This window comes from Aethalodelphis obliquidens, unplaced genomic scaffold, assembly GCF_003676395.1.
Source record: "Aethalodelphis obliquidens isolate GAN/ISIS:26980383/991018 unplaced genomic scaffold, ASM367639v1 scaffold34, whole genome shotgun sequence".
In the NCBI taxonomy this organism is placed as follows: domain Eukaryota; kingdom Metazoa; phylum Chordata; class Mammalia; order Artiodactyla; family Delphinidae; genus Aethalodelphis; species Aethalodelphis obliquidens.
In genome coordinates this window covers 13,748,034-13,774,258 of record NW_020837978.1, presented here as the reverse complement: position 1 = coordinate 13,774,258, position 26,225 = coordinate 13,748,034, and the positions used below count along the sequence as shown (strand labels likewise).

The 26,225-nt window shown below is 39.0% G+C and overlaps 1 protein-coding gene across 8 annotated transcripts in view; it reads left to right on the top strand.

The window, feature by feature from the left end:
* The window catches only part of KIF13A (kinesin family member 13A), a 217,604-nt gene that overhangs the window by 107,240 nt on the left and 84,139 nt on the right, over positions 1-26,225 (top strand). For 7 of the 8 annotated variants that reach the window (XM_027128456.1, XM_027128455.1, XM_027128452.1 and 4 more), the window contains exons 4-5: positions 9,555-9,615; positions 25,335-25,427. In XM_027128456.1, the coding sequence (XP_026984257.1) occupies positions 9,555-9,615; positions 25,335-25,427 (154 nt within the window). Of the gene's footprint in view, positions 1-5,646; positions 6,014-9,554; positions 9,616-25,334; positions 25,428-26,225 lie in introns of those variants that run through there. The other variant, XM_027128454.1, reaches the window with a different exon arrangement.

Genomic DNA, 26,225 nt, shown 5'->3' with positions numbered 1-26,225 from the left:
CACCCTATACCAAACAACTAGCAAGACAGGAACACAACTCCACCCATTAGCACAGAGGCTGCTTAAAATCATAATAAGGTCACAGACAGCCCAAAACACACCATCGGATGCGGTCCTGCCCACCAGAAAGATCCAGCTTCATCCACCAGAACACAGGCACCAGTCCCCTCCACCAGGAAGCCCACACAACCCACTGAACCAAACTTACCCACTGGGGGCAGACACCAAAAACAGCGGGAACTACGAACCTGCAGCCTGTGAAAAGGAGACCCCAAACACAGTAAGTTAAGCAAAATGAGAAGACAGAGAAACACACAGCAGATGAAGGAGCAAGGCAAAAACCCATCAGACCTAACGAATGAAGAGGAAATAGGCAGTCTACCTGAAAAAGAATTCAGAATATTATAGTAACAATGATCCAAAATCTTGGAGATGGAATGGAGAAAATACAAGAAATGTTTAACAAGGACCTAGAAGAGCTAAAGAGCAAACAAACAGAGATGAACAACACAATAAATGAAATTTAAAATTCTCTAGAAGGGATCAATAGCAGAATAACTGAGACAGAAGAACGGATAAGTGACCTGGAAGATAAAATAGTGAAATAACTACTGCAGAGCAGAATAAAGAAAAAAGAATGAAAAGAATTGAGGACAGTCTGAGAGACCTCTGGGACAACATTAGACGGACCAACGTTCGAATTATACGGGTCCTAAAAGAAGAAGAGAAAAAGAAAGGGACTGAGAAAATATTTGAAGAGATTATAGTTGAAAACTTCCCTAATATGGGAAAGGAAATAGTTAATCAAGTCCAGGAAGCACAGAGAGTCCCATGCAGGATAAGTCCAAGGAGAAACACACCAAGACACATATTAATCAAACTATCAAAAATTAAATACAAAGAAAAAATATTAAAAGCAGCAAGAGAAAAACAACAAGTATACAGGGAAATCCCCATAAGGTTAACAGCTGATCTTTCAGGAGAAACTCTGCAAGCCAGAAGGGAGTGGCAGGACATATTTAAAGTGATGAAAGGGAAAAACCTACAACCAAGATTACTCTACCCAGCAAGGATCTCACTCAGATTCGACGGAGAACTTAAAACCTTTGCATACAAGCAAAAGCTAAGAGAATTCAGCACCACCAAACCAGCTTTACAATAAATGCTAAAGGAACTTCTCTAGGCAGAAAACACAAGAGAAGAAAAAGGCGTACAATAACAAACCCAAAACAATTAAGAAAATGGTAATAGGAACATACATATTGATAACTACCTTAAATGTAAATGGATTAAATGCTCCCACCAAAAGACATAGACTGGCTGAATGGATACAAAAACAAGACTCATATATATGCTGTCTACTAGAGACCCACTTCAGACCGAGGGACACATACAGACTGAAAGTAAGGGGATGGAAAAAGATATTCCATGCAAATGGAAATCAAAAGAAAGCTGGAGTAGCAATTCTCATATCAGACAAAATAGACTTTAAAATAAAGACTACTACAAGAGACAAAGAAGGACTCTACATGATGGTCAAGGGATCCATCCAAGAAGAAGATAATAACAATTGTAAATGTTTATGCACCCAACATAGGAGCACCTCAATACTTAACGCAAATGCTAACAGCCATAAAAGGGAAAATCGACAGTAACACAATCATAGTAGGGAACTTTAACACCCCACTTTCACCAATGGACAAATCATCCACAATAAAAATCAATAAGGAAACACAAGCTTTAAATGATACATTAAACAAGATGGACTTAATTGATATTTATAGGACATTCCATCCAAAAACAACAGAATACATATTCTTTTCAAGTGCTCATGGAACATTCTCCAGGATAGATCATATCTTGGGTCACAAGCCAAGCCTTGGTAAATTTAAGAAAACTGAAATTATATCAAGTATCTTTTCCAACCACAATGCTATGAGACTAGATATCAATTACAGGAAAAAAACTGTAAAAAATACAAACACATGGAGGCTAAACAGTACACTACTAAGTAACCAAGAGATCACTGAGGAAATCAAACAGGAAATCAAAAAATATCTAGAAACAAATGACAAGGAAAACATGATGACCCAAAACCTATGGGATGCAGCCAAAGCAGTTCTAAGAGGGAAGTTTATAGCAATACAATCCTACCTCAAGAAACAAGAAAAAGCTCAAATAAACAACCTAACCATACACCTAAAGGAATTAGAGAAAGAAGAACAAAAAACCCCCAAAGTTAGCAGAGGGAAAGAAATCATAAAGATCAGATCAGAAATAAATGAAAAATAAATGGAGGAAATGATAGCAAAGATCAATAAAGCTAAAAGCTGGTTCTTTGAGTAAATAACCAACATTGATAAACCATTAGCCAGATTTATCAAGAAAAAAAGAGGGAAGACTCAAATCAATAGAATTAGAAATGAAAAAGGAGAAGTAACAACTGACACTGCAGAAATACAAAGGATCATGAGAGATTACTACAAGCAACTCTGTGCCAATAAAATGGACAACCTGGAAGAAATGGACAAATTCTTAGAAAAGCACAACCTTCCGAGACTGAACCAGGAAGAAATAGAAAATATGAAGAGACCAATCACACGCACTGAAATTGAAACTGTGATTAAAAATCTTCCAACAAACAAAAGCCCAGGACCAGATGGCTTCACAGGCAAATTCTATCAAAAATTTAGAGAAGAGCTAACACCTATCCTTCTCAAACTCTTCCAAAGTATAGTAGAGGGAGGAACACTCCCCAACTCATTATACGAGACCAGCATCCCCCTGACACCAAAACCAGACAAAGATGTCACAAAGAAAGAAAACTACAGGCCAATATCACTGATGAACATAGATGCAAAAATCCTCAACAAAGGACTAGCAAACAGAATCCAACAGCATATTAAAAGGATCATACACTATGATCAAGTGGGGTTTATCCCAGGAATGCAAGGATTCTTCAATATATGCAAATCAATCAATGTGATACACCATATTACCAGATTGAAGGATAAAAACCACATGGTTATCTCAATGGATGCAGAAAAAGCTTTCAACAAAATTCAACACCCATTTATGGTCAAAACCCTCCAGAAAGTAGGCATAGAGGGAACCTACCTCAACATAATAAAGGCCATATATGACAAACCCACAGCCAACATCGTTCTCAATGGTGAAAACCTGAAACCATTTCCATTAAGATCAGGAGCTAGACAAGGTTGCCCACTCTCACCACTATTATTCAACATAGTTTTGGAGGTTTTAGCCACAGCAATCAGAGAAGGAAAAGAAATAAAAGGAATCCAAGTCAGAAAAGAAGCAGTAAAGCTCTCACTGTTTGCAGATGACATAATGCTATATGTAGAGAATCCTAAAGGCTCTACCAGGAAACTACTAGAGCTAATCAGTGAATTTGGTAAAGTAGCAGGATACAAAATTAATGCACAGAAATCTCCTGCATTCCTGTACACTAATGATGAAACATCTCAAAGAGAAATTAAGGAAACACTGCTATTTACCACTTCAACAAAAAGAATAAAATGCCTAGGAATAAACCTACCTAAGGGGACAAAAGACTTGTATGCAGAAAACTATAAGACACTAATGAAAGCAATTAAAGATGATACAAACAGATGGAGAGATATACCATGTTCTTGGATTGGAAGAATCAACATTATGAAAATGACTATACTACCTAAAGCAATATACAGATTCAATGCAATCCCTATCAAACTTCCGCTGGCATTTTTCACGGAACTAGAACAAAAAATTTCACAATTTGTTTGGAGCCACAAAAGACCCCGAATAGCCAAAGCAATCTTGAGAAAGAAGAACGGAGCTGAAGGATTCAGGCTCCCTGATTTCAGACTATACTACAAAGCTACAATAATCAAGACAGTCTGGTACTGGGACAAAAACAGAAATATAGATCAGTGGAACAGGATAGAAAGCACAGAGATAAACCCACGGACATATGGTCACCTTATTTTTGGTAAAGGAGGCAAGAATATACAATGGAGAAAAGACAGCCTCTTCAATAAGTGGTGCTGGGAAAACTGGATAGCTACGTTTAAAAGAATGAAATTAGAACACTCCGTAACACCATACACAAAAATAAGCTCAAAATGGATTAAAGACCTAAATGTAAGGCCAGACACTATAAAACTCTTAGAGGAAAACATAGGCAGAACATTCTGTGACATAAATCACAGGAAGATCCTTTCTGACACACCTCCTAGAGAAATGGAAATAAAAACAAATATCAACAAATGAGACCTAATGAAACTTAAAAGCTTTTGCACAACAAAGGAAAACATAAGTCGAAAAGACAACCCTCAGAATGGGAGAAAATATTTGCAAATGAAGCAACTGACAAAGGATTAATGTCCAAAATTTACAAGCAGCTCATGTAGCTCAATATCAAAAAAACAAACAACTCAATCCAAAAATGGGCAGAAGACCTAAATAGACATTTCTCCCAAGAAGACATACAGATTGCCAACAAACACACATGAAAGAATGCTCAACATCGCTAATCATTAGAGAAGTGCAAATCAAAACTACAGTCTCACCTCACACCAGTCAGAATGTCCATCATCAAAGAATCTACGAACAATAAATATTGGAGAGGGTGTGGAGAAAAGGGAACCCTCTTGCACTCTTGGTGGGAATGTAAATTGATACAGCCACTATGGAGAACAGTATGGAGGTCCCTTAGTAAAAACAGAACTACCATACGACCCAGCAATCCCACTACTGGGCATATACTCTGAGAAAACCATAATTCAAGAAGAGTCATGTACCACAATGTTCATTGCAGCTCTATTTACGATAGCCAGGACATGGAAGCAACCTAAGTGTCCATCCACAGATAAATGGATAAAGAAGATGTGGCACATATATACAATGGAATATTACTCAGCCATAGAAAGAAACGAAATTGAGTTCTTTGTAGTGAGGTGGATGGACCTACAGTCTGTCCTACAGGGTGAAGTAAGTCAGAAAGAGAAAAACAAATACCGTATCCTAACACATATAATTGGAATCTAAAAAAAATAAATGGTTCTGATGAACCTAGGGGCAGGACAGGAATAAAGATGCAGACGTAGAGAATGGATTTGAGGACACGGGGAGGGGCAAGTGTAAGCTGGGACGAAGTGAGAGAGTGGCATGGACTTATATATACTACCAAATGTAAAATAGATAGCTAGTGGGAAGCAGTCACATAGCACAGGGAGATCAGCTCAGTGCTTTGTGACCCCCAGAGGGGTGGGATAGGGAGGGGGGAGAGTGACGCAAGAGGATATGTATAGCTGATTCACTTTGTTATACAGCAGAAACTAACACACCATTGTAAAGCAGTGATACTCCAATAAAGATGTGTAAAAAAAAAAAAAAGAAGTCCTTCGTCTGCCATAGTCTAAGATACTAGTGACTTCATAATGAATGGTGAAATAAACATTTAGGAATTCTAATGAAATTAGTTAGAAGTCTTGAGTAAATATATTTCTCTAGTATAATGTGCTGGCTTTGAAGAAAATTATTTTATTTGAAGTGTTTAGTTTCTAAAGAATAATTCAAGAAAATGGTTTTGTTATCTCTTTTGAAATGTCAATGATTTTGTATTAGAAAATAAGAAAATCATGTCCTCTTTTGTTACAAATCTTTGTGATTAAATTATAATTAAATTTTTAGCCATGAAAAGAAAGATAATAGTTCGTGAATACTAGTTTATAGTACTAAGAAGATTGCAAGGGAAATGATTGGGCTATCTAAGACAAAGAAATTATTTTAAACATCTTTAACACTGTTTTCATAACAGTCATACCAAATAATTATTCTAGCAACAGATAATTGTTCTAATTCTGTGCAAACTACAAATTATACTTGATGTGGCCATTCTTGTTTATCCACATGAACCCTGGAATGATGGTGCTGAAGAGGACTCATCTAGTGACCAAAACTGTATTTGACCCTTGAAGGAATCAAGTTTCCCGAAAATGTGCATCTGAAAGTAATGCAACACTAAAAATCTATCTTGCAGTTTGAACTTCTACGTTTTCATAACAGTTTATCATGTTCATTCCGTGTTCTTATCTGCATTCCAACTTCTTCTCCTGGTATTATGTTTATTTATTGAAAAAATGTTACATACAGTGGCTGCTCTGTATGAGGTACTGACCCAGGCACTAGCATGAGACAAAGCTCCTGCCCCCAACGGGTTCACCTTTGAGTGGAGGTGAGACCCACACCAGTTGAACTAAGCCATAAAACAGGAGCACATGTGAACTAGTGCCACGGGAGCTATAGAATGCTGTGGAATTTCATAGGAGGAGGGGGATCACTGGTAACCTGCATTAAATAAAAAAATGATAACAAGAATCTTTTCAGTTGCTTTGAGTTTTTAGGGAAATCCTTCAGATATCTGGTCTTCAACTTTCTTACTGATAAATGTTGAGTAAAAGCATAACCTGTACTCCATGACTGGTTTGAGGGAGATGACCATTCTGAAATGCTTGTGATCAAAGGTTTTGAAATTAGAGACATAATTCAGTTCAGGGAGAGGCCAGTTTTTGGCAAGAAAAGAACAATTATGTCTGCCAGTACTATCAGGGCCCTTTCTCCTCTGCAGAGTTTTAACATTTGTCTGAATTTGGGAGGGTGAACGCCTAAAATGAAAAATTGTTATCTTCCTTTTTACGAGCAAAAACAACTTTAGACTATTAACCGTCTGTTAGAAATGAAAGTTGGCACAGAATTTGGAATGATTATTACTAAGGGTAGACCCCCCAGTTTTGGGGTGGATTTCATTTTATTTCAAGTAACATTACTGTGAATGTAAATCTCTAGCTTTCTAAGCTTGTATGCAAAATAGCAAGCTGTTAAATACAGGTTTTAGGTAGGTAGGAAAAATTAACCTACAGGAAATAAATTATTATTTCACTGTATGTAGCAACTACTAAGAGGAATTCATTGAGACTTTAGAGGGAAACAATGAACATACCTCGAAATTGGAAAGTAGCCTCTGTTGGCCATTTAAAGTAAGGAAAGTTGATTTAGGTCAAAAGGAAAGGAAAATGTCCTGGGGTTGAAAGTTAAGTGTTATAAGATGCCATTAAAGGGAGGTTGTAGAATCTCCTTTTCTGGAAGTGTTTAAAAACACGACAGATCTTCATCTCTCAGAAGTGTTGAAGTTCAGTCCTGCCTTGAGGCAGGAAGATTAACTGGATTACGCCTGTGTGGTCTCTCAAGTCTTTGGAAGAGCCCTTGAATGCAGTAAATGTTTCACACTCTGTTGGCTGAAATCATTGTTTCATAGCTGTTCGTTTTAACCTTGGTTGTCATAAGACCAGAGTGAATGTTTGTATAAATAACAAAACTGAATTTGGATTTGACGTTGACGATGTAAGTTGTGTGTGTACCTGAATCAGTTTTAAAAACATCAAAGTACATGTAGTGCTGAAACTATTCAGAGCATAATTTAGTCTTTTGATGATGTGGAAAGTCCCTTCTTTCTTGCAAGTTCTCAATGACAGTAATCATTTAATAAATAATTACAAAGCAACTACTATGGACATTGCAGGATACAAATATGAATTAGGTATGGTTCCTGCTTTTAAGGATCTTTGTCTACCAGGGGAGATAAAACATATGCACACAACATATACATGATAAGTGAAAAATAAAATAATCGGGATAGGAGTCACACCAAAAAAGGATTAAACAGTGTTGTGAGAGTTCAGAGAAGAGAAAGCAAATTCCTTTGGGTTTAACCAAGGAATACTTCCTGGAAGAAAAATATATTGAACTGGGCCTTAAGGAGTATGAAGCATTCTGAAGGGTGGAAATAAAGAAAATGACAGAGGTGGAATTGTCCTTAGCAACTCCAAGGTACGGAAAGTTCAGCTGAAGCTTAAGGAAGTTGGGGGACAGGGACATAGGCTGGAAGGGTCTCATATGGCCAGTCTCAAGTGCCAGGTCAAAGTGCTTGGATTCTGATTGCTCAGTGCTTACGATCCCTTGGCAATGATTAAGCATTAAAGGGTCTCTGTCCCTTTAGGATTGTAATTTACCATTAGAGTTGCAAGCGGGGGAAGGCTGTAACAAGGAGCCTGTGAAAGTCACCTCTGAGTCACCTGAGCCAGTTTGCTTGAGGAGTATGCTGAGAAACACTAGTTTCAAGGCATGTTAATAGGTGTTACTCTCCTCACCAAAAGTAATTGAGAAATAAAAAAGTTACACAGGGCTTCCCTGGTGGCGCAGTGGTTGAGAGTCCGCCTGCCGATGCAGAGGACACAGGTTCGTGCCCCGGTCTGGAAAGATCCCACATGCTGCGGAGCGGCTGGGCCCGTGAGCTGTGGCCGCTGAGCCTGCGCGTCCAGAGCCAGTGCTCCGCAACGGGAGAGGCCAAAAGAGTGAGAGGCCCGCACACAAAAAAAAAAAAAAAAAAAAAAAGTTACACAACTAAATGGGTTTATTTGCTGGAGGACTTTTCAGAGACTTTAATATTGAGAATCGCATAGAAAATCTTAAGCAGGGTAAAATATGTACCATTTCTGGATGACGTAATCTTTATTTCATGGACTGTCTCATGAAACTGCTGTTCCTTGGTGTGCACTTTGGGGAACGTTGCCCGACGCATTTGCTAATGATGGCTGGAACATGAGTGGTGGTCATATGCATGGAAAACGTTAGATGTGTGTCCTTATGGAGGCAGCATCAGCCATTCCTAGTACATAGCAGGCATTCAGTAACTACTGCAGAAAACTAAAGCATGCGAGAGTGAATTATTGATTTTTTTAAACAAATCTTATTCAATTTTTTTTTTTTTTGTGGTACGCAGGCCTCTCACTGTTGTGGCCTCTCGTGCTGCGGAGCACAGGCTCCGGACGTGCAGGCTCAGTGGCCATGGCTCACGGGCCCAGCTGCTCCACGGCATGTGGGATCTTCCTGAACCGGGGCACGAACCCGTGTTCCCTGCATTGGCAGGTGGATTCTCAACCACTGCGCCACCAGGGAAGCCCCCGAATTATTGATTTATTAACAATACTTGGCCCAAGACTGGGAGTCCAAGATTTCCGGGAACGTGGGGAGTTTTGACAAAGTTTTGGCTATGCTAGCATCATGGAAAGTTAGAAGGAACTGGTTTAAATGAAAGTTGATCACTTTAGTGTTTCTTGTGAAGCCACGGAAGGTCTGGCTGGAGAGTTTCAGCAGACGCTGGAACCATAGACTTGGGAGAGAAGCCATTATTCTTTCTCACTAAATGTATCATTAAAAAATTTTGGCTAAGATATCTCCTTGTTTGAATTATGGGTAAGTAGCAATTTCTATATGCAACTGAGTCTAATACAAGAAAATAACCATCAATTTAGTCTGAAAGAAACTTCAGGGTTAATAAAGCATCAAACCTATGGTGTTTTTTCGCTTTTTTGGTTTTTTTTTAATAAGACAGTATCAGGCACCCTCATCTTCATCAGTGAATTTTTTTTCAGTCTGATTTACTCATGGAAGTTAATTAATTTTTAAGTTTAACGTTTTGTTCTTTCATTCAGGTATTTGCGTTTGATTATTGCTTTTGGTCCATGGATGAATCTAACACTACAAAATATGCTGGTAAGTTGGCTCTCTCTCTGCACTTGATGGTTGGGCCTCTGGCCTCCTCTTCCGTTATGTCTGTTTTCTTTAATTATTCTGGAGCTCTGTTTTTCCCATAAAATTCGCACTCATTCTTTCCAATTCTGGCACGTGGGCTTTGAAGTCAGTAAGATTTGGTTTTAGGATCTGGTTCAGCCATTTACTTGCTGAGAAGCCTCGGACAGGTTTTTTCCCAAACTCATTAAGCTTCAGGTTGTTTACCTGTAAAGGGGGCATGAAGTGTCCTCAGAGGTGTTCCAAGGATTAGAGATAACGAGGAACCACCTCAGGCCGTCAGTGGAAGCTGTTGTGGTTCTTACAGGAAGAGGAGGTTTAATGTGCTGTGCCTTCCCTTGCCTCTAACTTTCAGGGAAGGCACTGCTCCGCTTAAGCAAGCAAAGCGCAGATGCTGTTGGTTTCCAGGGCCCCCTCGCGTCCTGAGTGTTCTAAAGTAGTCAGTGGTGATATGAACTAAAACCGTACATTCCTCGGGGAAACGTTGCCTCAAGGCCCCACATTTTGGTATTGTTCCTTCCTTGAGGCATTTTATCCCTACTCCATTAATACAGAAGACTGAATTTTATTTGTGATCACAGGTGAATCTTCACCTTTCCTAGGAGTTAAAATTACTTTAGCTCAAGAGGGAAGCATTTGTTTTAGTGGAGGAAGTCTTTGTTCCCTCCCTTCTGACTGTGACCCCTTTTTCTTAGATATATAGTCTTAATGAGCATTTTCTCCATATTTCTACTTATAAGAATGTCAGCTGAATGACTTTACCATTTACGAAAGAAAGAGAGAAAGAAATATTGAAAGAAAGAGAAAGGAAGGAAGGAAGGAAGAAAAACAGTGAGGGGGTGATAGAGAGGATGTAGATCTTAAAAGATTAGAGGGTAAAAGAAGTTACTTGCTTATAGGAAGTTTTGTTTATTGATAGCCTTTTCCTTGCTGCATAAAGCAAATCTGTTGAGAAATTATTTGATGTATAATTTTTTCAAAAGTTAATGGCTGGAGCTAGGAAGATTCCTTCCATTGCTCACATTGGGTAAATTAGCCTTTCTTTCCAAACATCATTCCTGCAACTTCAGCAATGTATTTTATTAATGTGAGTAAATAGTTCTTCATATTGGTTGTAATTAATTTGTCTTCTTATCAGTCCTTTGGGAGTCTATATAATAAATTCTACAGAGTCTAGGAGAGTCGGCCTTGACTGTTAGCACAGTATAATTTTGTGCTGGGTGTGTGCTTTTGGATTTAAATAAACAAAAGTAAAACACTTCATCCTGTGACAGAACCAGATGAGGACAAATGCTATGGCTATACAAAGTCCAGTCTCTCCCTCTGTTCAGTTGATATTATTCAGGATATAGTCAGATATAGCTCCCTGTATTAGAACTCTTACACAATTGTCAGATACTTCAGAGGACTCCTCATCCCTTATAGATAAAAATCTGTACTCTTTGGCTGACATTTAAGATCCTTTATTTTATAACCCCATCTACCTTCCCCACCCTCTGCTCCCTGACTCCCCACCACCCCTTCTATGCTCCAGCCCAGTGTTTCTTTTTATTCAACCTAGGAAGCCAGAAAGTCTCAGAATAGTTCCTTAAGTATTCATGAAACTTCTACTGTGTGTGCAGCCTCGGAAGCCCTTGAGAAATTATAACCTAAGTTGGAAAGCAGAAGAATGCATGACAAACAACAGTGAACATTTTGAGATATTTAAACTCTAAATTTTACAGGTTTTAAGTACTACAGAAAACCCAAGGAGAGGCAAAATGTGGAAAGACTGAAGTTGCCTGGGAAGGCATCATAGAGGAGGTGGAACTGAAACTGGACATAAAAGTTTAGCATAGATTTAGCCACGGGGCAGTATGGAGGGCATCCAGACGAGAGGAAGCAATACAGTGTCAAGGAAAGCACACGGACTCTGAACTCCACCCTGGGTTTAAGTCTCAGGAAGCTTGCTTTGGTTCTCTTAGACAATTTAATCTCTCTGAGTTACAATTTCTTTCCTGTAAAATGGGAAACATGGCAGTGATAATACCTATCTTACATGTTGTTATAAGGGTTCAGTAGGTAACTTAATGAGCTGACCAGTGGAAGGTGCCCATAAATGATACTTCGTTTGGCTTTTCTGTGAGTGAGGATGCAGAAGTAGGAATGAGCATGGTGTATAACACTGGTCTGAGCAAAAGATGCATTTTGGGGGGGAATCAGTGGGAGACCTACTTTTACATGTTAAGTGAGGCCAAATAATAAGAAAGTTTAAAAGCTAGACTAAGAAATGTAGATGATATGGGGAAAAATAGGGGAGGGGCTATTGGAGTAATGGGGTTAAAATAATGCTTTAGGAAGATTGTTTTTCTCTTTCTTTTCCGTATCTCTACAATCCCATCCTCCATTACTGCCCATAGAGACCATTCTAGCTTTCTGCAGTGTATCACTCATACCTCTGAATGTAGGACAAACTTTTTTTTTTTTACTAGAGATAATTTTATTAAGCACAGATGATAAAATTAAAATGTGAAACTCAAGATTTCTGTAGCTCTTCATTACAAATAGTATGTGCCGAAGTATTTTAAAAGATAAAAATGATTTTTTAACATTTTGATAGCTTAACCTTTACTAAATTTTAGCTTGCGTGATCACATCTAATACCATGTTTCTGGTATTAACCCTGAAATAGGGTTCTCTTGGTCGATGGAGCAGAATCTATTTACAAAAGGTGAGGAGACAGTTTCTTACTCTTTAGGTATCGCCATTATTGTACAAATTCTGTGACCACCTCAGCAAAAAGTAAAATTCTTGCTTATTATTCTTTCAGGGTTTTTTGCACTCATTGTAAATAATTTGCCTAGTGAATATATTGCTAGTAGATTAGTTGATTGGTTTCTATACTAATATGATTTCCTTTCTCTTTTTTTAAATTTAATTTTTATTTTATATTGGAGTATAGTTTGATTTCCCTTCTCTTTAAAAAAAAAAGCAATTCCTTCTTAATTGTGAATAGAAACATTAAGATAGAAGTATTCATTCTCTGATGGGACATAGAAGAAACGGAGAAGGGGAAGCACATAGTTCCTGAAACTGACCTATTTGTCAGACTCCATGAATAATGGCATCATTGATACTGAATCAGAGCTCTTGAGGCAGCTCTCAAAACTTGGGGGGCAGAGAGGAGGAGGGAGAGGGGAGAGAGACAGATGAGTGCATGGATTGAAAGAGCAAAGAGAGGCTCTCAGTTTCATGGGGTGTGTCAAATGTTAAATTCTCAATTATGTTTTATGTTACTCTACTCATTAAAAGCTATAGCAAGCAAGAGCTTCCACTCTCAGACTGATTTAGAAACCCATAATTCTATAGTAGGTATAATGGCACTGCATTGGGTTGGGTGGAGTGGTGGAAGCATGTGGGCTTTTTAATTGAACTGCCTGGGTTCCAGTCCTGCCTCCCCCACCTTTTATCTATGTAAGGTCTGGTGAGTTTTGTTTCCTCTTAAGTTAAATAAGGCTGATAATAGTTCTGATCTCATAGGGTTGATTTGAGGACTAAATGACCTGTTCATGTAAAGTACTTAAACCACAGGAAATGCTCACTTAATATTTATCATGGGGCTTCCCTGGTGGTGCAGTGGTTAAGAATCCACCTGCCAAGGCAGGGGACATGGGTTCAAGCCCTGGTCCAGGAAGATCCCACATGCCGCGGAGCAACTAAGCCCCTCCACCACAACTACTGAGCCTATGCTCTAGAGCCCGGGAGCCACACCCGTGTGCCACAGCTACTGAGCCTGCACTCTAGAACCTGTGCTCCGCAGCAAGAGAAGCCACTGCAATGAGAAGCCCACACCCCGCAACGAAGAGTAGCCCCTGCTTGCCGCAACTAGAGAAAGCCTGCGTGCAGCAACGAAGACCCAATGCAGCCAAAAATAAATAAATAACTAAATTTAAGAAATATTTATCATCATCTTTATCACTGTCACGTTGTAGCAGTAGTAAGGATAGTAGCATCAGTCCTTTGGAGAGAAAATGCATTGTGTGTGCTGGTATTTATGAGACCTGGTTTTGTCACAAACTGCTAAACTTTGGGGATGTCTGTTTCTTCATCTGTGGAAGGAGAATATATAGCCTAGAATGATCTCAGATCTCTTCCAGCTCTCAGATTAAACATGAAGCAGACATTTTATGCTGGCCACACAGCTGTTGCAGTGGACTTTTCAGAGTCAAATCAAAGGCTTGTTTGTTAAGCCATTTGAATTGCATTGAATCATGCTTTGAGACATTTCACAATTTAAATATATTACCTCTTATTACCACCTTTTGGTTAGCAAGTCTGCGCATAATTCTGAATCTTTAAGCAAAAACCCTTGTGCCAGGGCTAAGAAAAAGCAGAAGTAACCTGCAAAATTAGGCACCCACAGCATGGGATTTCTACATAAATCCGTTTCCCCTCCCCAAGCCCATATATACATAGACATAAACATAAATCAGGGGCTTCCCTGGTGGCACAGTGGTTGAGAGTCTGCCTGCCGATGCGGGGGACTCGGGTTCGTGTCCTGGTCCGGGAGGATGCCACATGCCGCGGAGCAGCTGGGCCTGTGAGCCATGGCCGCTGAGCCTGCGCATCCGGAGCCTGTGCTCCGCAACGGGAGAGGCCACAACAGTGAGAGGCCCGCTAAAAAACAAACGAACAAAAAAACCCATAGATCAACATTTAGGATTATAATGTTATTATAGTGAATACTGATAAACTTGAGAGCATCATAACAGATAATAGGCCTTTTTAAATGTTTAAATCACTACTAATTTCATTTAAGGCCTTCTCGATAATAAATCAATACATTTTTTATCACTGTCTAAAATGTGTCATGTTGGTTAAATAACAATGACTTCCAGTAACCTTGGTTTTGCTTTTCTTCCTAGCAGGAGAATATTTTTCATAAACCTGTTTTTCTATAAATCTTCATACCAAAAATAAAAATCAGTCTAGTGGTGGCATATCTGGGTATCTATATGGACAAGAACATTTCCTGACCTGAGAGATTCTAAACTGTTGACTTACAAATTATATGACAGTTCTCACCATATGGTATGTCGCTCAGATTTGCTGAAACCTGTGTTTTCAGGCATTGTAATACCCTGCAATTCAGGAGAAACGTTCTACGTCTGATTCTTGTTCTGCTAACGTTGCTTTGTACTGTGAAGGGACAGCTGAGTGCCTCCTAGCTATGGCTATTGCCGTGGGGAGAATAGCCATGTTTGATTCTGTTCCCATGATGGGAGCGTTTATGGGCTCAGAGGTAGAAATGGTTTCTGTTTCATATTGTTTAACTGTGCATCAAAATTTACATTCTAAAAGTTGACAGTAGCCAAAATAGAACCAGTTTTTTAAGCAGACTTCCAAAATATTTGTTAGAGCATATTGTATTGATTCATTATTTCACTATTCAAGTGTATATGAAGACCTCAGCAAGTGTCTTGTGTAGAATAAATACTCAGTAATTGTTAGCTGTTAAGTTTATCAAAACTGTGGAAGTTTTCCCTGTGGTTATGAGAAGCAGTAGTAGTTGACTATATGAAAAGTTTGTTAGAGATTCACTGTAAATGGTGCATGCCATCTTAAAAGACATTTATGAAACACTGACTGCAGAATCCTTCTAGATTTTTCTTTCTCTTTCACAGTCTTACAAATTCTTACCCATACCTAACCTGACAGTTCTTTTCGGGGCTCACCTTTATCCAGTTGTTCCTCAGCATCCAGACTAGTTTTCTTAGAACCAGCAACTCTCTTTTTGCATTTGTTAGTTATGTAATTACAGAGAAGTGTAGCTGACACAAACCAGTTCAGGAGCAAACACAACTGACCCTTTGTGAGAACCTAACTCAGCTGGTGGGAGTCCAGAGTTGTCTACCAGTTGGGTGATTTAGTGTGCAGTAAGCCATCAGTGTATTTTACAGATGGAAGAGAGAATGTTAATTGAGAGAATCGGGTAAGTGAAGGTCAGTTAAGAAAAATTTCTCTGAGATAAAGTAAGCTAGGCTGACACTGTTAAATTTTTTACAAGAGTGTGTGTGTATGCTTCTCTTTCTTCTCACCTCTACTCCCAGAGTTTTAAATCCCACCCAACGCTGCCTTCTTCCACTTTCCTTTCTTTGTCGACATCTATTCCTTAGAGTATTTCTTGGCGCCCAGAGACATCACTTAACTTAGTTAGGTGTGTTTAGAGGGGTGGATAATAATAACAACAATAGACAATAGAGTTCTGAGCACTAGTTTCCCAGCACTGTGCTCATCCCTTTATCTGCAGCAGGTCATTTAATTGTCAAAACACCAAATTAGTAGAAACTGATATTGCCCCCATTTTACAGATGAGGAAACTGAGGTTCAGAGAGGCCCTGCTACTTGTAAGAGAGCTGAAAGCAGTGGTAAATGCGGATTTGGGTCAATGACAGTTATGTGTGAAGATTTTATAGATTCTACTGCAATCCCAGGCTCTCCTCTCTTCTCTCTCATCCCAACAAGAGGCTGTGCCTAGGGAATCATGTTATTGGAGTACTCTGGCTTGGAACCTAGCCAGGAATAATACTATTAACATTCTCCCTCCTGTCAGAAGTTCTCCAGAGTCCTGAATGCCTGTGTTTGGTTTGGGCTTTGTTCTCACCTCCCCTCAAGTGCTGTCAATCTTGTGCACCCCACAGTCCAGAAGAGATATTGAGTCAGGTCTGCCTCTGTGTCACAGAAACACAGTGGCAAACACTGTCGAGCAGGTAGAGGTGAAGAACAGCTCCTTTTTCAGCAGTTGTTATATGTGAAAGTACCCTCGTGAATCACTCCAAAATGCATTCTCTGTGAGACAGTCCTCACAGCTCTTTCATCCGGGGCCCCGACGCCTGACCCCTCCTCTGTGACTCAGCCACTTTATACGGCAACAAAGAAAGGAGCTGAGGTTCGCTGCCAGCTCATGACTGGCCCCAGCGCTGTCAGGGGGTGGAAACATCCATCTGGGCGAGTCACCCAGGCCGTGCTGCAAGGAAAACTCCTGAGGACTGCAGTGCTGATAGCTCCCAGATGCCACTGTGGAAAATGACCCCGTGTCTACCTTTACCCTCCAGGCCCAGGTTCTCAGGGTCATTTTACCAAGCCCCTTAATGGCAATCTTCTATAGTTTATTAAAACTTAACTCTCCCATCATCAAGTCAAGCCTTTAAAGTTCCTTTATCTAAACTCTGTAGTTTTTGGTCATTTAACTTAAACCAGGTTTAAAGTCACCACATGTGACAGTTTCTGAGAGTTGCACTGTTTGAGGGAGAGATTACCTGAAACCTCGTCCAGGTTCGGCATTCCTCGCCCCTTCAGGTATGTGTGAGGTGCCTGACTGGCCTTGCCCCGTCCAGGTGCTCGGATTTAGAGCTGGGCCACCTGCCAAGTCCAGACTCATCACAGTCGCTAGTGCTGTCAGCCTGGTTAGGAGTGGAAAAACACCCTCCCAGACGCGCGTGCCCAGGAACTCCAGATCATAAATATTGAGCTTAACCTTTTTTTTTTTTTCACTCTTAACTCCAGTGAAAAAAGAGATGGGGAAAAGAAGGAAAACTGGGGATTCTGTTTAAAATGATAGAATCGTGTTAAAATCCCGGCTGCTCTTCCACGCCGCTACCTTAGAAATATTCTGTGCACATGTCACGTCCAGTCTTGTATCTCCATATTTAGTGCTTTGATCAGCCATGATCTATGTGAGACTGCCTTGGTTCATGCAGATTGTGAATAAAACAAGGTTATGCCCTCTTATTTTGTTCTCCCATTTCCTAGAGCATAGCCCACTGTGATGTTTCACCCTGTTCCTCGTACGCTGTCAAGTGTCAGCATATGCATGATATGCACTTTCCCTCCCATCCCTAGTTTCTCTTCTGTGCTTTGCTATCAGAGCCCTGCTGCAGTGAGAGAATTACCTTGGTTACTGAGCTCCCAATGCACACGCCTGGTAGCTTTGAGGCCATTGCTGCTATTCCCAGGAGGGACAGGTTACATACAAGTGTGGAGACTCAGGGTGTTAGCTTTTCAGAGAGCTGTATCATGTGTGACTCAGGGTTGGGCGGGTCAGGTCTGTGACTTTGCTTGCAGAAATTCCATACAGGAACCTTCTCTACTGTTCTGACATTGTGTTGTGGTTGCTTTGGGCATGCCTGGGTTTTAAGACTTGTCCACACAGCTATAGGAGTCTAATCATAAACCCCACAGAGGAAATTGGCATCTTGGTCATGGTTATGAACAAGTGAGACCCTGTGGATTCCCCGTGCCAGGCACGTGGAGCTGACTTCTGTAGAGTGGCCATCTACCCTCTGGCAGGGGTCCTGCGGAAAAGTCACAGGCTCTTGGGTTGGACTGTGTTGTGCCTTTGTGTGGTTTGTCTGGGATAGAAACAGATTCTCATAGGTCCTCTAGCTCCCCTCAGGACTTCTGAACTTGCCCTTCCGTTTCCCTTCTGGGCTGGTACGTATTTCCCTAGACAAGTGGAACTTCGTCCCATTTGAGTGTGAACTGGAGTCGGGAAACATTTAGGGTAGGGATAGTGCATCTTTTATGGATTCCCTGATTCCCACTCTCCAGCATAAATAGCTCTGTGTGTGTGTGTGTGTGTGTGTGTGTGTGTGTGTGTGTGTGAACTAAGCTTCTAAAAGCAGTTGACAAATTGCTTTTTTTCTATGCCGAAAAAAGGGACTGCTGTGTTTAAAAAATAAAAAGGAACAAAGTAAAAAGAAACAAATAAACAAACAAAAACACCTTCAGTCTTTTGGATAAACCAGACTCTCCTTAATAGACTGTATAAGGGTCTTTGATGGTTAATATTTTCTGTCCATCACAGAGTGAAGTGTAGCCACTGTTCATGTTTCATGGAAAACTGGTTATGCTGAGGAGGACAGAAGACCGTATAGAGTCTACAGGGCATTTTTAGGCTTTGGTTGACAGTCTTCACTTTTTTCAAATAATCATTTGTTTTACCAGTGGTGGCTGAAAGTCAGCAAACCGAAGAATTGATTAAGTATAACCCCAGCCAGGGATTCGTAGAGCTACAAAGGCACCAGAATAAAAAAATAAGGGGAGCTCTATAGAGTCTGTTTGCATTCAGTTTTATTGATATGATTTATTTAGTTGTTTTTTTGCCTCTACCTTTCTGAGATATCTTAATGTTATTAAAAAAATGGTAAATATTTTTCCTCCACTGGACAACATGTGTTGGCGTATTCTGGCCCAGATAATAATTAATGATACTGTTCCTTCTTCCTCTCCTCATCATGACCCCCCCTACACATACACACACATTCACACACACCCTTCTTTCTGTCACGTGTGAGTATACCACCATTACATTTGGTCAGTGGAATTTTAAAGGTGGGACCACTAGAGGTGCTAGAGAAATAGCAATAAATGATTCCTTTAATTTTTTTTTCTAAGAGTAAGTGTCTTTTATCTTTAAAATTGGATTGCCTCACAGAATTGTTGCAAAGATAGAGGAACTATTGAAGGAAAAATAATTAGATGATTACCTCCTTTTCTGCACCAAAATTAATTATAGTTGATTAAAGATTTAAGAGATGGTATTAATTATGGATATTAACTAAAATATATTCTAGACTTTTAATGGCCACCCACTATGGCAGGTGCTTTACTGTACTGCCTTATGTAATCATACCAGCAACCCAGTAAGAGAGCAACTATTATTCATGTTTTACTAGTGAAGGAGATCTTGCCCAAGATTACATAGCTGATAAGAAGTAGAATTCAGATTTGGATATAAAACTGGAAAAACCAAAAACAAAGCTAGAAGAAAATATGGGTGAATAACTATGTAATTTGGGGTAATAATAATCCAGAATGATTTTGGAAGCATAACATACACCATATAGATGAAAATCATAAAGGAAAAGATGAGAGATTTGAATATGAAAGACCAAAAGCTTTTGTATGACAAAGAACAACATAAGACTGAAAGGTAAATGACAGATTGGGGAAAAATATGTACAATATATAATAGACCAAAGGTTAATATCCTTAATATATGATGGATATTTTTAAATTAATACTTAATCAATTACTAAACCAATTGATTTATAAAAATAAACATAGCACCCAAATAGTCAGTTTACTGAAGAGTAAATACAAATGGACAATAACCTAAGGAAAGGAAAATTTAAATTTAACAACACAAAAGGCCTTTTTTTTTTTTCTGTTAGTCAAAGCCAGGAAGAATGATAATAGCCAGTGTTGTTGAAGGTGTAGAAAAAAGATTCATGCATTGCTAGGAGAGTTAGTGATTTGATATTTTTTGGAGTTTTGCCTAGTAAAGTCAATAGAAAAGTGTACAAAGATAAATGTGTAAGAATAAATATTGCAGAAAAAAAGAAAAAGGAAATAATCTAAGTATCTATAATAGGTTGTATCAGTTAATAATTGCATGTTAAGTATACAGTGGAAATTAAGCAGAGCTATTAAAAATGTTAATGTTGATGAATCTTTGTAGAGGTGGGAAAGTATTCATTATTTCTTAAAAGATAATAAATTTCCCTTGAGACATGAAGTCGTAGACAAAATGGATTCCATTCTCTCTAGAATCCAGTCTTGCTTAGATTTGTAAAAATACATGAACTTTACAATATAACTCTTTGTATTTTCCCTTTTATAAATTGTGTTTTGGGATAGCTATTTAAGGATGGAAAGGAGAAAAATTCTTTCCAGAAACACAGTATAATTGTCTTCTACTTTTTCATATTCCACTTTGTGTTTCCCAGAATGTTTTCCTTTCCTAGTTATAACTAAAACTTTATTAAATACAGTAAATCTCAATTATATTCTGTCTGTCAAATGTAACCGTAAATATCTAACTAAAAGAACTTGACTTTTTTGAAAGCATATTTGTACATTTAGTGGAAATCAAAGAGACTGGTTTATTTTTTTCAGTCGTATATATTTTGTTTCAATGTCTAGGAGGTAACTATGGATGTCAGTAAAAGTGTAATCTGTAATTTTTATCAAAGTTATTCGATTAGTTACATATTATGTTGACACGTCTGTTCACACCCCAGGGCCTTATTTAACAAAGACTATTGTAATCTTGAGGGGCTCATTAGAATTTCAAAAACAGCCATACTTTATCCAAAGTGTAAACCCTACAATTAACTTCTTAAGTTCAACCAACAATATTTTGATGCCTCCGTCATCACTAATGAGGAAAGGGACGCCCAATTAAATACACATTAGTCTAAAAACAGTAGTGTCACCAGAGCAATTCAGTAAATAAGAGTGTGTACTGTGTGCCAGGTACTCTGCTAAGATGCAACAGCTCCTGTTTTCAAAGGAGTTCACAATTCAGTGGTAGAGACAGACATGGGAAAAAAAAAACAAAACTGCAGTGTGTTGAGTTCTGGGAGTTTGTTTTTTAAAAAAAAAAAATACCACGGAGACCAGAGGTGGGAATAACTGATTCCCAGTGTCATGAAGCCTGAATCACTGATTATGGATGGGCCTCAGTCCATCTGGGAGTCAACACCCACAGGCCCTGCCACTCGCTGGTGGCCCCATCTTGGGCAAATGACTTACTCTTTCAGAGTGCTGCCCTCATCACCCCCCCATCTCCTTATTGATCACAGTCCATATCAAGGCATTGCAAGGATTCAGCAGTATAGAATACGGAAAGTGCACTGCAAACGGGGCAGTTGACAAAAAAATACTTTTTTTCTTCTTAGCAGCATACATAATAAAAGTATACAAGTTAAATAGGTTAATTCGTATCCTATTTAGTATCTGCAGTAATTTGGAAACAGGCCAAGCTGAAATTCATTCTTGTATTTTTTATATCCTGGAGCATTCTTTGATCATTTTTTGTTTTTCGTGCAATTTTAGTATACACACCCTGGCTGGTGGTGGTGTTGGTTTTTTCACCTGACACATCATAAACCTATTTCACGTAGCTCTATAGCATTCATTCTTGTTTTTTTTCAGTTAATGATCTTTGGTTTTAAAAGATGATTCCTACCAAGGAAAAAGAAGACTTGTGATTTGCCCTTGCAAAAACATTGAGAAAATAATTCCTCATAATTCCAGCCTACTCAGCATCAGAAGCAGAAACCAGAAAGTAATCCATTTCACTACCTGATAAAAGAACAGATATAAATCCTTGATTGGTTAATGACTTCAGGCTCTGTGAAGCCAGGGTGAAAGGCTCTTTGACCACAGTGCTTCTCTGCAGTTGAGTCCTTTCATCAACTCAAGCTCTTGCTTTTTTCCAAGTTACGAAATATGAATCAAAATCATGAGTTACAGTCAGGATGTTGGACCTAGCCGAGTCTTAAAGCATCTTGTTCCCATCCTCACCCTACTCCCTTTATGGGGGCTGGTTAACCAGTGTGGAAGATCAAACGAGATTGCTCCATTCATCTCTTTGTGCCAAGAAAGTGGTGTTTTTTCAGTGCCTTTGATGGCATTTGGGTCCTGGCTGAGGACCACCATCAATTCTCACAAGCCTGAGCACAGGCTGTGTTTAATTCCCCATCTTCTGCACTACAGGACTTAGGTCCAGATTTAAGCCTGTGTTTTGGCATAGGCCTTGGGAATACACGTGGAATAAGGAAGGTCCTTTGAGAAAACACGTGAGAAAAGAATATCGATGTGTATCAAAGATCAGCAACAGGATGGGTCAGGTATTTTCTTAGCACAAGACTCTATCATACTTAACTATAACATAAAAGCATCTTTTTATTGGACTATAGTGGATTTACAATGTTGTATTAGTTTCAGGTGTACAGCAAAGTGATTCTGTTATACATATACATATATCTATTCTTTTTCAGATTCCTTTCCCATATAGGTTACTACAGAGTATTGAGTAGAGTTCCCTGTGCTATACAACAGGTTCTTATTAGTTATCTATTTTATATATTGTAGTGTGTATATGTCAGTTCCAATCTCCCTATTTATCCCTCACCCCCCTTTATCCCCTGGTAACCATAAGTTCGTTTTCTACATCTGTGACTCTACTTCTGTTTTGTAAATAAGTTCATTTATACCCCCTTTTTTAGATTCCACATATAAGTGATAATCATGATATTTGTCTTTCTGCATCTGACTTACTTCACTCAGTATGACAATCTCTAGGTCCATCCATGTTGCTGCAAGTGGCATTATTTTGTTCTTTTTTATGGCTAATATTCCATTGTATATATGTGCCACATCTTCTTTATCCATTCTTCTGTTGATAGACATTTAGGTTGCTTCCATGTCCTGGCTATTGTAAATAGTGCTGCAGTGAACATTGTGATGCATCTTTTCGAATTATGGTTTCTCTGGGTATATGCCCAGGAGTGGGATTGCTGGGTCACATGGAAGTTCTGTTTTAGTTTTTTTAAGGAACCTCCATACTGTTCTCCATAGTGGCTGTACCAATTTACATTCCCACCACATAAAAGCATTTTTGAAAGTGTGTCTTCAGTGGATAAGAATTTTGACAATACTTTATTATCCTCCGAGTTTATGTGTGTGTGCACATACACACACATCTTCAAGTAGTCTTCACAACAAACCGTATTTTTAGGAAGCCTCTTACAGTTATACCCTTTTTAAAAAATCCACATATTTCACTAACATGTTTTAAATGCCTCTTCGGTAGAAGTCCATAGTTGAGAAATAATGTTATATAAATTTGGTATATTTTCTTCTGATCCAGTTTTTTCTTTTTTTTACTTTAACACACATAGATATTACACATACTATTTGACATAAATTTTTACATTATATGTACAGTCTGAACATGACTTTTTTTTTAAACTCAACAATGTTTCTGAATTCTACATTGTTTACACACATAGATTTGTTTTGCTTGTTTTTTTAAACGTGGTGTGTAATATTCCATCATATAAAATACATTTTACTTATCTACTCCCTTGCTAATGGGCATTTAACTTGATTCCAGCTTTCAGTATTATAAATAATGCTGCCATGAACATCCTTTTACAGGGGTCTCTTGTGGGAGTGAGTCTCTAGGGCAGATGCCTCACAGTGGGTCAGAGAGCCTGGGCATATTCCTTTTTCTTGGTGCTGTGAGGTTTTCCTTGGAACAGCTGCATTTGTTTATTCTCCCACCAGCAGCTTATGAAAATACCTATTTCTTCAATCCAGCTATATTTGATACTGTCAAGGTTTTTTTTTTTTTTTTTGCCAACCTAATGATTGGAAATATTATTTCTTTTTCTTTTAAATTAAATTGATTAATTACTTTATTTTTGGCTGTGTCGGGTCTTCATTGCTGAGCCTGGGCTTTCTTTTCAGTTGCGGCGAGCGGGGGCTACTCTTTGTTGCGGTACACAGGCCTCTCATTGCGGTGGCTTCTCTTGCAGACCACAGGCTCTAGGTGCACGGGCTTCAGTAGTTGTGGCACATGGACTCAGTAGTTGTGGCTCGTGGGCTCTAGAGTGCGGGCTCAGTAGTTGTGGTGCATGGGCTTAGTTGCTCTGCGGCATGTGGGATCTTCCCGGACCAGGGCTCGAACCCTTGTCTCCTGCGTTGGCAGGCGGATTCTTAAGTACTGCGCCACCAGGGAAGCCCGGAAATATTATTACTTGTTTCATGTTTACACTTTTAAGAGTCCCATTCTGCAACCATGATATGTCATAATATAACAAGAGACTGCTAAAATCAGATGCATCAAAGAAAAACATATACCCAAAAGCTTATGTTCTATTGCTTTATTTCCAAACGTAAAAGGAATTGTCATTTGGATAAAAAGATTAAACGGACTCATTCTTGGACAAACATTTATTAAGCATTTTGTACTAGGCACTAGGATTACAAAGATAAACAGATTATAGTCTGACATCCATCAGGGGCTTCTCATTCCAGTAGAGGAAAGAGGTACTTAAAGCAGTAGTTTCTGCACAGAGGAAGGAGAAAATCACTTTAATTGTCTTAATGGTGGGGACTGAATGTTAGAAAGGCAACAATTTCAAAGGGTAGTAAATGCCTCGTTAAGCGTTTAAAAAGATTTTCACACCTTGATCTTTAGCTGGGCACTACCGTAGTATAGATGGTACATGACAGAACTCCCCCAAGAGCCACAGTGAGCTGTAGACAGGCTCACAGACGGGAACCTGTCCCCAAATCCCTGCTGGGAACACAGGTGAGAGGTGCCTGTGCTCAGCACATCCCCTCCACCAGCGGTGAACAGCTGCTCCGCATCTGGCACGGGCTTAGCACCGTGCTAGGGGCAGAGGTGCACACACATACCAAGATGGGGATGGTGAGGTTCCTGCTCATCAGAAGCTCAGAATCCACATGGGGAGATAAGACAGTTTGTGTTGAATGACACTTTCCTACTAACTCAGGAAAAGAAACTAAACCAAATTCAAATGATGCTTCCATACGGCCCACAGACAATGGACAGGAAACTTGAAGGCCTAGAGAAATGTCTTAGAGGGAAACAGTGGGTAGAATCATAAACGGATCCAGGTACTGAGCTATAGTGTAGAAGAGTAGATAAGCAAAATTGTACACAATAAGTTCTTTAATCCACAGCCCTACACAGAGTAGATATGCAATACACTTAACGTCTTTTTGGATTGAGAGAATGTGTTAATGACTGGGGCTCGGTTATTACTACAAATATGTCAAGAAAAATCAGTCTTTTTAGTTTTTTTGTTTGTTTTGTTTTTTAGGTCAAGAAGTGGTTTTCAAGTGCCTTGGGGAAGGAATTCTTGAGAAAGCCTTTCAGGGGTATAATGCTTGCATTTTTGCATATGGACAGACAGGTAAGTAGCCACTTACAGTCAGTGATATTAAATGTGCATTTCTTAAAACATAGATATAGAAAACACTTTGGGAAACCATAGAAAAATGCTTCTGACTTCACGGGTTTGGCTGAATTAGATGATCAAAAGTAATCTTCATTTTGAAGGTTTGACAGTTGTGGTAACTGAGTAATTTTAGTGTTAATGAGCAAAGCTAGTTTTAAACTATTAAGTGTCATTTTCCTAAATTATAGTTTTAACCTGTATTTGAACTAAGAAAATAATTACCAGTTTCTCGGTATAAATGTTATAGTGAAAAACTGTAGAAAAACTCTTAGTATCGTCCTCTTAGTATCATCTAGAGGACTTCACCAGGATGTTAAACAAAAACAGGCTAGTGGCTCAGCCATTAGCCCTCTGAGCCACCATCATTTCAATTATAAAGTTGGAATAAATCAATAAATCATAACAATACTGCCTATTGTCACATCACAGGACAATTAGGGGAATATATGTCAAAGCACTTTCACAAATGTGAAATATTGATATTTTGTGGGTAAGATACTGTTAATGTTACTTGATGGTGATATTTGATATTTACCATGTGTACTTTTAAAGATTACATATTTGTAGTGCTTACATTTGTACGTATCCATCTGTAAGAGAGGTGCCCTCTGGGTCTCACAGTGAAAGTCAAACTGGAGGCCGTGAGTATAATAGAAAGAATAGTAGCCTTGGTGTCCAAGGGACTGGCCTTTGGGGGCCAAATTGTCCGCTTCTGCTGTGTGACCTTGGCTGCTGTGTATGAAACACTTGTGT